This window comes from Mytilus edulis, chromosome 8, assembly GCF_963676685.1.
Source record: "Mytilus edulis chromosome 8, xbMytEdul2.2, whole genome shotgun sequence".
Classification (NCBI taxonomy): Eukaryota; Metazoa; Mollusca; class Bivalvia; order Mytilida; family Mytilidae; genus Mytilus; species Mytilus edulis.
In genome coordinates this window covers 87,848,007-87,863,946 of record NC_092351.1, presented here as the reverse complement: position 1 = coordinate 87,863,946, position 15,940 = coordinate 87,848,007, and the positions used below count along the sequence as shown (strand labels likewise).

At 31.1% G+C, this 15,940-nt stretch overlaps 1 protein-coding gene across 1 annotated transcript; it reads left to right on the top strand.

Moving 5' to 3' along the window:
• The first annotated feature begins 1,137 nt into the window (after positions 1 to 1,137).
• LOC139484493 (serine/threonine-protein phosphatase 6 regulatory ankyrin repeat subunit B-like) lies at positions 1,138 to 11,361 on the top strand. The gene is made up of 2 exons (XM_071268225.1): positions 1,138 to 4,587; positions 11,318 to 11,361. Exons 1-2 carry the CDS (start codon positions 1,266 to 1,268, stop codon positions 11,359 to 11,361), a joined length of 3,366 nt encoding a protein of 1,121 aa, XP_071124326.1. The 5' UTR covers positions 1,138 to 1,265.
• The last annotated feature ends 4,579 nt before the right edge of the window (positions 11,362 to 15,940 follow it).

Below are 15,940 nucleotides of genomic sequence, written 5' to 3'. Positions count from 1 at the left end.
GTAGACAGGGTTGAAAAAATTGATCTTCAACGACAATCTGACAAAAACCAAGGTTTGCATAATTTACCAAAAAAAATATAGGAAGAAAATACCTATAGTTTTCCTCATAATTCCTGTGTTTTCAATTGAAGAACATATATTTTTGTTTTTCTGTTAAATTTGATTTTGTAAACTCATTTAAATTCTAAACTTGTAAATTTCTGTGTCATTTGGTCTCTCAAAGAGTTGTCTCATTTGCAGTCAGACTACATAATATGACGACGATATGCATTGTACAAAAATTGTCTTGCACTCACATTAAGGAATAATCGCAATAAATTGAAAACATAAATAGAAATCATTGTCAGTGTTGTAATAAAGCTGAAGTACAGTGTAATTCTATACATATATGTCTTGAAAAAATATTTTTTTCAAATTTTCTTTCCGACAGACCAACCCAAATCTTCACATTAAAAATTAGAAAATCAACTTATTAAAAAAAACCACCCTAGTAAAAGGAACTTTAATCATATTGCACTAATACTTTTTTGCCATTGAAGCAGAGTTATTGACAAAGACCCCCACTAAAAAGACCTTGACGTTCATGATTGATTTTAATAAAAAATAATGTCTGGGAGATTAACTGTTGTTTACAGCATTATATTTTTACATTTGTATTGTAATACATGGTTATGCCTATTGCCTCAAAGGAATATTTGTTCTTTATAGATTGTATTGAGAAGCAGATAGAAGAATGGGAGGAAGAGAAACAATGGTTTGTTAAGACAAATGCATTCAATTTTATCCTTAAAAATTTAGGTAAAAGGGTTTTTATGGTTGTAGGAAATCCAGGGATGGGAAAATCTATGCTTCTGCATCAGATTGCCTTAGATTTAAAGGACACACAAGGTTACTCGATAGTTCTTTGTCATAGCCCATCAGATATTGTTAATCAATTCAGGAAAGAAGCAAAACAGGTATTCGTCTTAGATGATATCTGTGGACAGTATTCATTGGTACAGTCATACATTGACAAGTGGAATAAATATGAGATAAGAATTGTAAGAGTTCTAAATAGCAACAATTCAGTAATTATACTTGCGTCATGTCGATCACACATTTATAACAAAAAACAATTTCAGAGCCTTTCAGTTTGTTCCAGATGCATTTGTGACTTAAATGCTGGCGAATGTGCAATAGATATACACCAAAAGCTAAAAATTGCTGATAAGTATCTCGATCCAAAAATAATTTCTGAAATTAGGTCGGATTTGGACAGTTTTGATATGTTCCCATTATCGTGTAAATTATATAAAGACAGGAAAATAGGGAAATCCAGTCGGTTTTTTCATAATCCCTTCAAGTTTTATAAGGAAGAATTAGACAATTTTTATGAAGAAGTTGATAGGATGAGATGCTGTTTTTTGTTTCTATGTGTTCTGCACAGTGGATGCCTGAACGAGGCAATACTGATGGAAAACGCCGATTCTGATGATTTTTCAAGAACATTGAAAATTATCTTTTCAAATTTCCGATTAGATTCAAAGATGTCTCCAAAAAGAATTCTTGATATCTTAGATACGCTTTTGAACACTTATCTTAAAAAGAAAAATGGTCAGTACTATGTTATACATGACAGACTATTCGACTTTTTATGTTATTATTTTGGTCAGCGTTACCAGTCCCTAGTTATAAGCTACTCAGACAGTGAAATAATAAGAGATAGAACATTGTTGAAGTCATTAGAAACCAGTCTGCAAAACTTCATAGAAACCACTCCGCAAGAATTCACTATTCTCATAGACAAAAAATATGAGAATGAATACATTGAAAGATTGATTCAAGATATGCTAAGTGGCTATATTGATGATGTACTGTATAACCATCAAGTAGGCCATAAAGATTTCAGAGATAGGCTGCTAATTCATCTCCAGGAATTAGATGATGATGATGTAACAGTCACCTGTGTCTTAAGCGAGTTTGTATTGGATGAAAATGAAAGAACATCTCAATTATTACCTTTAAATTTTGCATGTAAATATGGATATAGAGAATTGTTTAACTTTTTTCTGTCAAAAACAAAAGATGTAAATGCATATGAAGGAAATAACATTCCTCTCATAACAGCTTGCCGTAAAGGAGATAAATACATGACTGGTTTGCTGTTAGAAAAAGGTGCAGATGTTAATCAAACAGATGCATTAGGGTGTTCACCATTACTTTGGTCATGTGTTGATGGAAATTTAGACATCATCCGAATGCTTCTAAGTAAAGGAGCAGATATAGACAATATGGATGATAACAGTAAGTCCAGTCCTTTAGTATGGGTTTGTTGTGGTGAATTCTTGTGGCTACGTGCATCTAGAGATTTGGGGGGGAAAATATGCAGTTCCTCTCATGCCAACGAATTTGCTGCATTTGTAGTGGAAAATATTAACGACCAATTTTGCACTCACGAACATTTTATAGAAACTTGTATAACAATACTTACAATTGGTCATTTAAAAGGAAGAATGCATGCAAAAGAGCAGTTGTTAAAAGACACACCACAAGACTTTGAGAGTACCTTAAGTAAAGGGATGGAAATAATTAAAGGTGAAGAAATTGAGAATAATGATGATTCCCTGACTGGAAAAAATACAAATAATCAGACTCAACCATTTATTGAAATAATGAATTTGTTTCTTGATAGAGGTGTTGACATAGATAAACCTTCAAAGGGGGGATTAACAGCATTTGCATTTGCATGTATAGTTGGCATTAATAAAGACAGTCAGTCCATTAACTATCTCCTTTCGAAAGGGGCATGTGTAAACATTCATGACATAAATGGAATATATCCCCTTCATTTTGTAATTGGCAATGAAAGGGAAGACTTGGTAAAATTACTTATCAAAAACAATGCTCTGATTAATTGTCATGGACTTTCCCCATTAGTTTCAGCAATTAATACAAAAAATGTTTCTATTGTTAATATTCTTATAACACATAAGGCAGATATAAACATACGTCTTGAAAATGGATCAACACTCCTTCATTATGCAATTCAGTTTGACAATGCAAACCTTATAAACACATTGCTAAAAGCAGGAATATCTGTAAACTGTGAAGATCGGCAAGGGAACACTCCTCTGATAGATGCAGTCAGGTATGGCCTAGAAAAGATTTGTGTTATTCTTATCAAAGAAGGAGCCAATGTAAATACTTCGAATGATGATAAAGAAACACCTTTGATGCTGGCAATTGATGAAGAAAATATAAGTATTGTTAATATTCTCATAGAACAAGGAGCAGATATAAATATACGTTCAACACATGGATCAACACTCCTTCATTATGCTATTCAGTTTAACAATGCAGATCTTATAAACACATTGCTAAAAGCAGGAATATCTGTAAACTGTGAAGATGGGCAAGGGAACACTCCTCTGATGATTGCAGCCCATTATAGCCTGGCAAACATTGCTGATATTCTTATCAAAGAAGGAGCCAAAGTCGATACTTGTAATAATAATGGAACTTCGCTTCTAATGATTGCCTCATCTAATAATGATGTTGATATTCTTGAAATGATTAAAACAAAAAAAGAACAATATCAAAAGTATCAGACTATAGAACCTCTCTTTTCCGCCTGCATTAATGATAACCAAGAAGTAGCCAGTTTACTACTGCAAACAAACTGTGACATAAATATTCCTAGAGAAAACGGAAACACGTGCTTATTCGAGGCAAGTGATAAAGGGCTAGAATCTATGGTATCTCTTTTGATAGAGAAAGGGGCCAAAGTTAATACTTCTAATAATGCCGGTGATACTCCTCTTACAGTAGCATCTACGAAAGGCCATACTGCAATTGTTAGACTTCTCATTACAGCAAAAGGTGACATGTATCAGTCGAATAAAAATGGCGAAAGTTCTCCAATCTTAGCATGTCTTCACAATCACTTGGAAGTTGTTAAAGTATTCCTAGATAATGGATGGAATATTGAAAGTGTTGAAATGAAAACGAAACAAACGTGCTTATCAGTGGCTAGTTGTAATGGCAATGATAAAATTGTGGCCTATTTGGTTGAGCAAGGAGCCGATGTGAATAGTCAAAGTAATATAGGAAATACTCCACTTACGCTTGCAGCCTCCAAGAACCATTTAAACATTGTGCAAATATTGATTGAACATAAAGCTGATGTAAACATTCGAAATGAAAAAGGGTCAACTAGCTTATCATTGGCAAGTAGTAAAGGGTTCGACGAAATTGTGGCATGTTTGATTGAGCATGAAGCTAATGTAAATACTCAAAGTAATATAGGGACTACTCCACTTATGCTTGCAGCTTCAAAGGGCCATTTTAACATTGTTAAGAAGTTGATAGTAAGTAAAGCTGACGTGAACATTCAAAATGATAAAGGTTCGACTTGTTTATCTTTAGCAAGTAGTAAAGGGTTCGACAATATCGTGACTTATCTAATAGACCAGAAAGCTAGTATCAATACAGCAAATAGTGATGGAGATTCCCCTCTTATGCTAGCATCTAAGAATGGTCATATATCAACGGTTAAAAAATTATTAGAAAATGGAGCTAAGGCGGACATAAAAAATAAAGACCTTGCGCGTAAAAGCAAACACGTTGAAATTGCGGATATCTTAGGCAACACCAATTTAATTTCTTGTTCGACGGATTTTTGGACTCCAAAATTTGGGGCGAGCGAGCGATATGAAAATTTTAATAAAAAATATTTAATTTGAAAATTTTTGAGGCGAAGCTTGAAAAGTAAAGGCGAGCGATTATATTTGTTTTTTTTGTAAACATAAAATAGTAGGTTTTGACAATCTTAAAACTTGATTTATCACTTGTATTTTGACATTTCTTTAATTTCTGAAGTATTTTGCCCTGTTCACCAAGAAATGATTAAATCTGGTCTATGTATGTGTAACTGACAATGAGACAATTCTCAATCCAAGTCATAATCAGTTTTGGGGCAACCCCTTAATGTTATAAATATACCTTTTACATGTTTTATGAGGGATCAAAATAAAATCTAATATAATTGTTTGTACAAAAGGGTTGATATTTTCTCAAAGAACTATATATCTATCTGGTATTAAATAGTCAAAACATGTCCAAGAATTTTTGTAATATTCCTGAACTTTAACCATGTTAACACATTTACTTTAACAGTTTAATATTATTATTCAAAATAAGTGGACCCCTCTTTTAGAAAAAGTTGTTTAACATATGATGTAACTTTCCTCTTTTTGAGTACAAAATTCTAAGTTTTCAAAGGTTTTGTATAGAAAACTATACAAATCCTTGGTACTTTTATTTTCTTTTCTACATCAGTAAAATGACCCCCTGTCTGAGGGATGGTTGTTCTCAACCTGATAATAACAAACACAGGTCAAAGTACGGCCTTTTACACAGGGCTTTGATACAGACCAAACAGCAAGCTAAAAAGGACCCCAAAATTATTAGCGTACACAATTCGAACAGGAAAACCAACGATCTAATTTATATATCCGAACCGGAAAATACCAATGAACCACATCAACAAAATTAATGATAACTGCTGAACGACAGGCCCCTGAATCAATTAGGACAGGTGCATAAACATGCAGCGGCTATGGATAGTTTGTTTCGCCAGCATACAATATAATTGCAGTTGAAGGCAAATCCTTCAGAAGTTCTTTGTACTTTATTCTAACAACGCACATTTTTTGATAGGGAATATAAGTAAGGGGAAAAAAAAACATTTTTTTTTTCTTTACAGGTATTCCCGCTGTTATAAATATACATCGGAGCACTCTCACTTTTGATAAATAGGTTTCATGCTACAACAAATATTCTCATAGATATTTACACAGTGTGGTGGGGTGCTTTTACGTTTAAAATCGTTATATACAGGTTACACTGATTTTAAAAACAAATGTTGATATCTTTTTATAATATTTACAAAAAAAAAAACGGTGCGGGAAATGGACATGATTACAATTCCGGATGCGGGAAGCGGGAATATAAAAAAATAAAAATATTCTGTTTTGAAAAAAATAGGTGCGGGCGGGTCCGTCGAACAAGGAATCAAATTGGTGTGGCCTTATGTGAATTTATACAACAAAATAGTGAAATGAGAAGATAAACAAATTATGCATTTTCATCGAAAATGAGATTGTTATAGTTTCAGTGAAATGGTATTACCAATGTTAATTCAACTGATCGGGCGGAGCTTACGTTTTAATTTGCATAAGGACAGTCTATTTGAAGATGTGTGTGATAAGGATGATTACCGTTATAATTATAACTGATTTCTAATCACCTATCATTGTCATCAAAGGAATTTACAAAACAATGACTGGACACTTCGTTGATGAGTTTATTCTAAAACACCTATCTATAGATGGACTGGTTTATTGTGAGCGAATCGGTTAAACTCCGCCCAGTCAAGTGAAATAAAACTAGTAATATATGTGATACATATGTAAATTTGATGTAAATATTGTTATTTTTTTTTTTTTAAATCGAAATAAATAAATATGTATATATATAATTTTTTTTTACATATGTATGTATATAAATATGTATACAATATGTATATATGTTGTGTACAAGATGTAAGTTTGTACAAATTATAATTTGTACAGGGTTTTTGTACAAGTTATAAGTTTTTTGACACCTACCTTCTTGCAACAGGTGATACAGGTTTAACTTATAAAATGTACCAGTGTAATGTTTTAAATTCAAAAAAACATACGTCAACCTAACATTGAGTGCTGTTCTCCTTGCCTTCAAACTGTAAATGAGGATACCTGAATGGTTTAAATTCTAATTTTATTTTTTTCCTTATACCATATTTATATCTATACAAAATCTTTGTGAGGTCTTTTAAGGTTTCTGTATCAATGCTCAGTATTAGACTGTATCATGAAGTTGTGAAAAATTGACAGAAATATGCGGATTAAAAGACTGTGTGCTTGCATCATCCATTTTTGTTCAGCAGGTCATAAAACACTGATAACTTGTACAAAAATTCTGTACAAATTATAATTTGTACAACATTACAACTTGTACACGATGGGCGTTTTGTTTTTTTTGACTGTGCGTCCGTTCGTCCGTTCGTCTGTTTGTCTCACTTGAGGTTAAAGTTTTTGGTCAAGGTAGATTTTTATGAAGTTGTAGTGAAATCAACTTTAAACTTAGTACACATGTTCCGTGTGATATGATATTTCTAATTTTAATGCAATATTTAAAGTTTTGATCCCAATTTCACGGTCCATTGAACACAGAAAATGATAAAGCGGATGGGGAATCTGTGTTCTATGGACACATTATTGTTACTAATATAATTGTATTTTCTGTTGCAATAGCTTTCATTCATATATTTTTTAATTACAAATGTCGGTCCCTGTTCCTAGATATGTTTATTGACTTAATAATGTTTTAGTGTAAATTAAAGAATCATTGAATTCTTTTTTGGCCCTGATGGTGTCTGTTTTAAATGAACTTTTTGGTGGCACTTCAATATCTTCTTGCTCTTTTTTTTAACAAACAAGATACATTTTTGGCATTTTATCTAATGGCTTTTTTCTAATATTTATTGAATATGATTAATATAATTAATTACAGCAATAGAACATTTTTTACGGCATCATTATCTTATTTGGTAAAAATATTCTATAAACATAATATCATTTATCAAACATAAATTATAGTAGATTTTAAGATAGACAAACAATGTACAGTTGAAATGGTTTGTGACAATTATCATGAGTATCTATTATACATACATATTGTTATCAAGTTTGTGATACTTCATCATCACAAATTTGTATATAGTATTGTAATTGTTTGTGACTCTTCTATCTTTTTGAAACAATTATACTATTTTTTTCATTTAGATATATAACATAACTTAATTGTTTGTATGCATGATAACACGGAAACTTGTATATACTTTATACTTTGAATAGAATATTATAGGTTGAATATCTAAGGTCTTGTACTAATTAATTAAAATTTTCAATGTTTTTGTATGTTTTTGTATGTTCTATTTTTGTATCTTTTTCATAATTGAAAAAAATATGTATAGTACTTCATGTGTGTTTTTCAAGATTGATGAGTGTTAATTGAAATATTGTTTGGAATTTGAATAATTAGAGGTCACCTGTACAAATGATTAATTCGTTTCTAATTTTTGTGATTTTTTTTAATTATTTTTTCAAACCTGTCATCGGGTTTTGCCAGAGGTTAAACTTGTTTAGAAATTCTAATTGTCAGAGCTATAGAAAAGATTTGATTTTGTATGATTTTCCATTTCAAAATGATTTTGTATCATTTTTACAGTTTTTGCATGCATAAATTCAAAATTTAATTTCTATTTATCAAAAGGAAACCAAATAAAATGAATACAAAAGTCTGAAAATTGATCTGTCAAACCCACTTCCCTACCTAAAAAAAGCCAGTCTTAAGAATTTTTTTAAGAGATCATTGAGAATTTTATTATTCAGTATTCAACATATTGTAGACAAGCACACAAACTTTTAGGGAAAAGCTTTAATCACATTTTTTAGACAGAATTTAACAGGAAATTTGATACAAAGGTGTAATTGCAAATGGAAATATGTATAAAGACAATTTTATCAAACAAACTACACCAGCTCTTCACCATTGGGGTAAGTGATTTAAAGTTAGAACATTTATCCGTAACATTGATTGTAAATGTTAAAATTAATTATGTAAGATTTTCCCCAGTTTTTCATAGGGTTCGAGTTGCTTAGTACTTAGTGTCTATGCTAATGCCACTGCTGGTGGACGTGTGGTACCAGAGGGTATAACCAGCCCCGTAGTCAACACATCGGTGTTGACATGAATATCAATAATGTGGTAATTTTTTTAAAATTCCTGTAAACAAAACATTGAATTTTTGGAAAAACTAAGGATTTTCTTATCCCAGGCATAGATTACCTTAGCCGTATTTGGCACAACATTTCGGAATCTTGGATCCTCAATACTTGTTTAGCTTTATAAATATTTTGATATCAGCGTCACTGATGAGTCTTATGTAGACGAAACGCGCGTCTGGCGTACTAAAGTATAATCCTGGTACCTTTGATAACTATTCTGTACTATTAGTTGTGTGTTTGTCTTTTTATTTTTAGCCACGGTGATGTCAGTTTATTTTCAATCTATGAGTTTGTCTGTTCTTCTGGTATCTTTCATTCCTCTTTGTTACATATTTTGACTGTAGTTACTTAGTTAAAGTTATGTTACACTGAAATTACTTACTGCTTCGACTTACAGCAACTTTTTTTATAAAATCGACATGCATAATCAAATGTCATCATTATTTATGAACAACTTGTTCTTTTTTTTATTTTAGCTTTGGCAAATAGTTATCTTAGTGAGTTCAAGAATTAATAGGTTATAATTTGAATTTAAAAAGGTTTTTATTTAACAGATTGATAAATATATAGCATTGTCATGTAACCATGGTTTTAACTTACACTTGTTTATATTATTAGGTCGGAACGACAGCTAGAGTAATGATGTGAAGAAATGAAAGAAGTTGTCACAAGGCTTGCTACTACACAGAATCGAATATCTTAGATATATTACAGGTGCTTGTAACTATTTTATTATGATTGCCTATTGTAGTAGTTATTATGGGAACAACAGTTAACAGCATAAGTATTGTCGTCTAAAAAAGGGGGTAAAGAAAAAGAGGAATAATTTGTTCAAGTTGTCGAAAGAAAAAGGTCGGCTTCGATAAAATCTATCAAGTTTTCTAAGTTTTGGACGGTAATTAAGTACAAATTAAATTTCAGTGAAACGGTGTGCAGAAACTTTTTTTAGTTTTCTAATTGAAAATCAGTTGTTGAGCTTTATGAAATTTAATTTTAACAGTTTGGTGAGTTTGAAGAATTAAATATTACAGATTGATTAATGCTTTCAATTAGTACATATTGTGTTTGTGTTTTTATTTTTAGCCATGGTGATGTCAGTTTATTTTCAATCTATGAGTTTGACTGTCCCTCTGGTATCTTTCGTTCCTCTTTTGTTACCTATTTTTTTTTATAGTTACTTAGTTAAAGTTATGTTACACTGAAATTACTTACTGCTTCGACTTACAGCAACTTTTATACAAAATCGATATGCATAATCAAATTTGATCATTATTTATGAACAACTTGTTCTTTTTTTATTTTAGCTTTGGCAAATAGTTATCTTAGTGAATTCAAGAATTAATAGGTTATAATTTGAATTTAAAAAGGTTTTTATTTAACAGATTGATAAATATATAGCATTGTCATGTAACCATGGTTTTAACTTACACTTCTTTATAGTATTAGGTCGGAACGACAGCTAGAGTAATGATGTGAAGAAATGAAAGAAGTTGTGACAAGGCTTGCTACTACACAGAATCAAATATCTTAGATATATTTCAGGTGCTTGTAACTATTTTATTATGATTGCCTATTGTAGTAGTTATTATGGGAACAACAGTTAACAGCATAATTATTGACGTCTTAAAAAGGGGGTAAAGAAAAAGAGGAATAATCTGTTCAAATTGTTGAAAGATAAAGGTCGGCTTCGATAAAATCTATCAAATTTTCTAATTTTTGTACGGTAAGTAAGTACTAATTAAATTTCAGTGCAACGGTTTGCAGAAACTAGTCTTTTTAATTTTTAATTTTTTTTGTTTGAATTTTCTAATTGAAAATCAGTTGTTGAACGTAATGAAATTTAATTTTGACAGTTTGGTGAGTTTGAAAAATTAAATATTACAGATTGGAAAATGCTTTCAATTATTAAGTATTGTGGACTTTTTTTTTTATCTGTATGACAATCTGGAATGTAGAAGTTTACCATCTAACTGTAACTTTACCTTAAGCTCTATTACAAACGGTATGTAGATTAAATCTAAAAAGGGCCAATTTATCTTTTAATGCAGTGAAAAGTTATTGAAAAACGTTGTAACATTTTTTATTAACTGAAGTATTTAATCTTAACAATAATGTGAATTAAAAAAATTTGTTTAATATTCTTCTGTGTATAAAAGTAATTATTATGGGTCTTTTACCTTTTAAAAAAACACACGGTTATTCGTATGTTAGTTAAACACTTCCTTCTGAAAATCACATGATATTAATTAACTATACATGATTTAGATGAGTTGTTTTAGAAAAATAATTCTTTAAGTAATGGAAATTGTTCATTTACCTCTTGGAACATGTGGAAGGTTAGCATACTTTTTTCGTACTTATGAAAATATCACACTTTCTTCTTTTAAAAACATGTATTTATCTAGTATTAAAAGCAAGAATTTTAATTGTTAATGTTTATATTGTAGGTATTTTCCTGAACAAGAAAACTTGGAGAAATGACAATGAATGAAGTAAAATGACAGCCCTCGTGCCGTTATAAAATAACATTGCATATGATAACGAATGAATTTTGTGATAGAATATTAATTTAATAATAAATATTGTTCCTTGAAGTCAGTTGTGTTTCAGCCTATGCTTTGTCTAAAGTCACCTTGTAAATATGAAATAATGTGCTGATCTCCTGAATTCTTAAAGTCAATACATATCCAGTTTGATACAATGAATAAACTCCATATATATAATAGGATCAAATGTTTTATCCAAGACGAGCGTTTTATCTTCAAGAGACTCACCAGTGATGTTCGAATAAATAGAAGTAAAAAAATGCCAGATGAAGCACAAAAATGCATTGAGGATCCACAATTCCATAACTTGTCTTAAGATAGTAACAGTGAGACTCCATCTGTAAAATACAAATCCTTTTTTCTTTTCAATGAACTATCGCGAGACTCAATCCATCTTTCGATGTTTCTTTTCCTATAATGAACAGTTAAAGGGGTGCTATCAGTTGAAGATGAACTGAAAAGATTTCCTATGTTTACCCCTAGTTTTATATATATGGGTTTATATTGCTTAATCTTTGCATGTTATTGGTATTTTCATTGTCTTCATTAATTAAGTTTGCTTTCTGAAGAAATGAAGACTTGGTAATTCCCTATTTCCATTCTAAATTTTATTGTCAAGGTATCAAACGAAACGGAAATTTTGGTTAAAACAGAAAAAAAATTCACGTACCAAAACTTTACTATGTTGTTCGTCATATTAAAGACATTAACAGGCAGGGTTGTGGCTATTCAAACATGAAACAAACATAAGATATAACAATTCTTTACTAAATTTTGCTTTTACAATTTCACTTCATTTGTGCATTGCATAACGCAGCTGCAAGTTAATATTAACAAACTGTAAACTATCAGGGGCGAAGAAATGCAGTTACAAACTCCGTCAACTATTGATCTTTATTGTCCGAAAATATCAACGTACAGAAGCAATATAATTAAAATATGAAGTATGGGAAACATGGCTATATATGAACTGAATCGGATAGAAATGATTACGTAATCGACCTAATGCAAACGAGTATCAATACATCTGTTAGCCTATTTAGTGCTGAAATAAATATTTAAGGAAAGTCTGCAATTGTTTTAAAATACAATTGAGTTAAGGACTTCCACAGAATAGACTACATTTCTCTTTTATCTCGCATTTCAATGTTCTAAGTCAATCAAAAGCGTTTACATGTACATGTATGCGTACACTTGCATAAGGTCGATTTCTATTCGATGCAGTTCTAATGTAAGATCATAGACATTTATACTACATACGAAGAAAAATATTCATTAAAGTGCAATCATTTTCGACAAAATGTATTTAATTTTGGTTCATCACCGTCCTTGATGGTGTGCTTGTCTCGATTGCTACAAGTCATGATTGGGTTCAATCCCCAGTTGAGCCAAAGCATAGACTTGAGAAATACTACGTAAACGTACTAAGGGACGACATCAAAAGTTCAATATAGGATAAAAAAAAACTTAATTCACATAGTTTTTTCACTGACCCCTCCCCCTCTTAACTTAATTTGGGAAAAATTGATTTACCAATAGGGATATATGTAAAAATCGATTTTAGATATACAAAACTTGCAGAATTTTAACCCCACCCCCAAACTATTTGATTTAAGTTTTTTATCCTACATCGATCTTTTGATGTCGTCCCTAATAAAGTATAGAGAGATTAAAATTCAAAGTCGAATTTATGTGCACTGTGGTCTTCTCTTTGGTCGGGTTGTTGTCTCTTTGACATTTTCATTTCTATGCCAAATTTTACTGATAGATTAGCATAATCCTTTGGACTGTTTATTACTCTGTGACCCAGCCAGGAGAAAGTTAAACATCCAGCTTAATTGCAGAACAAGGCAGGATTTTTTAATTTACATGATGGTGTTTGATGTCATTTGCAGCAGCGTTGGATATTTCTTGACGGTCAGTTTTTATTGGTGGATAGTGGCCTGCCTACGAGAACCACTATCTTTCAACAGGAAAACTAACAATCCTAGTAAATACAAATTGAGTTGAACGCAGCCGCAACGTGTGGGGTTCGAACTCACAACCTCAGTGTCGATAAGCAAGTGTTACAGTAGATGAACTTTTTGTTGATACTACTTAGACCACACGACCACACAGGTCCCTAGAAAACCAATACGTCGAACTCACCCTGATATCCATGTAATACTGTACCTATTTCTTTTTCTTTTATAATTGCTTCTTGTAAGTAATATGTTAATTTTAATTTATGATAGACACAAACATTTATTCATTCATTCATAAATAAGATTCAATGAACATACAATTAATGAATATAAGTAAACGTTACAACATAATTACACACAAAATATTAATAGAAGAGCAAAGTATATTAAGCTAAATACACAGAAGATAACATGGATAATATATAAATAGTTTATATAAGTAATATTTAAAGTATGAATGCAGTGACACACCATGTATTGACACATCTAATAACATTGTCTAAGAGATCGACTATATTCTGCTACACACTGGATAACATGTGCATGACACAGGCTTGAGAAATTGAACCGATTCATCTATGCTTGAAAAAAAATGTCAGTGGTTTTCGACCGAGTTACATTTGAAACAGCATTTCGTCGTCATACATGCTTAGTTCACAGTAAAGCTGCACTTTAAATTGTCACTTAAAATGTTCCATCAGCTTTCGCGCTGTGCATTAGTACTTGGGCAATTGAAACAAGCGTGTACATAAACATCTTTAAAATTTCTTGTACATATATCACATGTATTACTTGTTGTATTTGGTATTTCAGTTAGTAATTTAGAGATTAAAAAGGAATTTTTAATCTCCTTAAAAGAATTTGAGTGTTTCTAAAATTCTATTATTGTCACTGACTGGCGAATATTCCTGAAACGTGTGAAACTGTCATCAGAAATAACACGGTTTAACCAATTGTTTAACTGTATACTATCAACTGCGCTATAGGTGGCACGGTAGTATTTGCATTCCAGAATTTAGGTTGCTCTTTTGTGTACCCTACTTATGTTAATGTATCTAAACAGTGTGATTAAACAAAAAAATACAGTATCAACTGAACATACTTTCCCAAACTGAGGGATGAATCAGGTGTAGAAAAATATGAATAATTTTACATACAGATGAAAATGAATTTTTGAGAATTTTTGAGAATTTTTTATTCACTGCACCATAAAAGACCTAAAAGTGCTAGTGGCCTTAGGTTTTTAAAAATAGCAAAAAAAGTAAACGGTCATGATACATATTCAAATTCATTTCTGAATAGTAAAATGAAAGTACTTCGGTTAACTGTGAATGTAGAATTGAGGCCCCTCATGGGGGGGGGGGGGGGTCCTAGTAATCACATAATCACCATTTTTTTGCCAATATAATCACATAATCATTAAATATTTGCTTATCTTTAGTAATCAAATAATCATAAACTAAAAATACAGTCCTAGGTAATCAAATAATCATGAAATATTTGGCTTAATAGTCAAATAATCATTAAAAAAACGGCCAAGTAATCACATAATCAAAAACCCCATGAGGGCCCTCAGAATTTTTTGCAGTGTTAGAAAGTGGTGAAAATTCTAAAAAGGCTATCATTATCCCTTATGGGCCAGGAAATACTACCGTGCCACCTATACACGATAGGCTTTCAAATGTGTGTTGATGGAAATGTTCCATCTTCAATATAGTCAAGAAGGTAACTTATAAGTCCATACTGTTTTAAAATGTCAATGATATCAGGAATAAATCCGTAGTGTGTCCCTTTTCTTATTTAAGAGTGTTTGTTTTGTGATTTTAGAACGTTTGAGAATGTTTTCTTTGTATTTAAAAAAAAAACCAAAAAAAAACCATGAATGATTCAATTTTTCCAATTCATAGCAAATGATTTTCGACAATGATTTCAACTGTTTAATAACACGTGACATTTAACTCCTTTCTCTCTGGTAAGAGTAAAGAGCAGAAATAACTTATGCGTATTGTGTATATTCTTCTTTTATACATTTAGTATATTTTAAAGTCAGCTTTACAAAAAATTAAATTTCTCTTTCTAAACCGTCTACATTTTATCGTGTCCAATCGATTGACTCATGTGGATCTGAGTTAAAATTAAAATCACAAAAAATACTGAACACAAAGAAAATTCAAAACGGAAAGTCTCTAATTAAATGGCAAAATCAAAAGCTCAAACACATCAAACAAATGGATAACAACTGTCATAATATTCCTGACTTGCATTGGTACCTGCATTTTTTATATAAAGAAAATGGTGGATCAAACCTTATTGTATGGCTATTTAAATCCCTAACTTGTATGACAGTTGCATCAAATTCCATTATATTGACAAAGATGTGTGAACAATACAACAGTTACTAGACATAATAGGAAATCATTTCAAAATAGTAGGGAATTATAGAGAACTCTGAAGAGTCGCTTCGGCAAGAAGAATTAGTAAGTTTACGGTTATTCAACGTCGATTATGTCATCACACATTAAAATTTTAATTCCAGACACACAAAAAAAAATCGTAAAAC

What these genes read in the sequence shown, in the direction of transcription:
- LOC139484493 (XM_071268225.1), top strand. Translation starts at nt 1,266, where the DNA reads ATGTTCCCATTATCGTGTAAATTATATAAAGACAGGAAAATAGGGAAA. An exon ending in AAAAAATAAAGACCTTGCGC is followed by an intron (nt 4,588 to 11,317) that starts GTAAAAGCAAAC and finishes TTTATATTGTAG; the next exon opens with GTATTTTCCTGAACAAGAAA.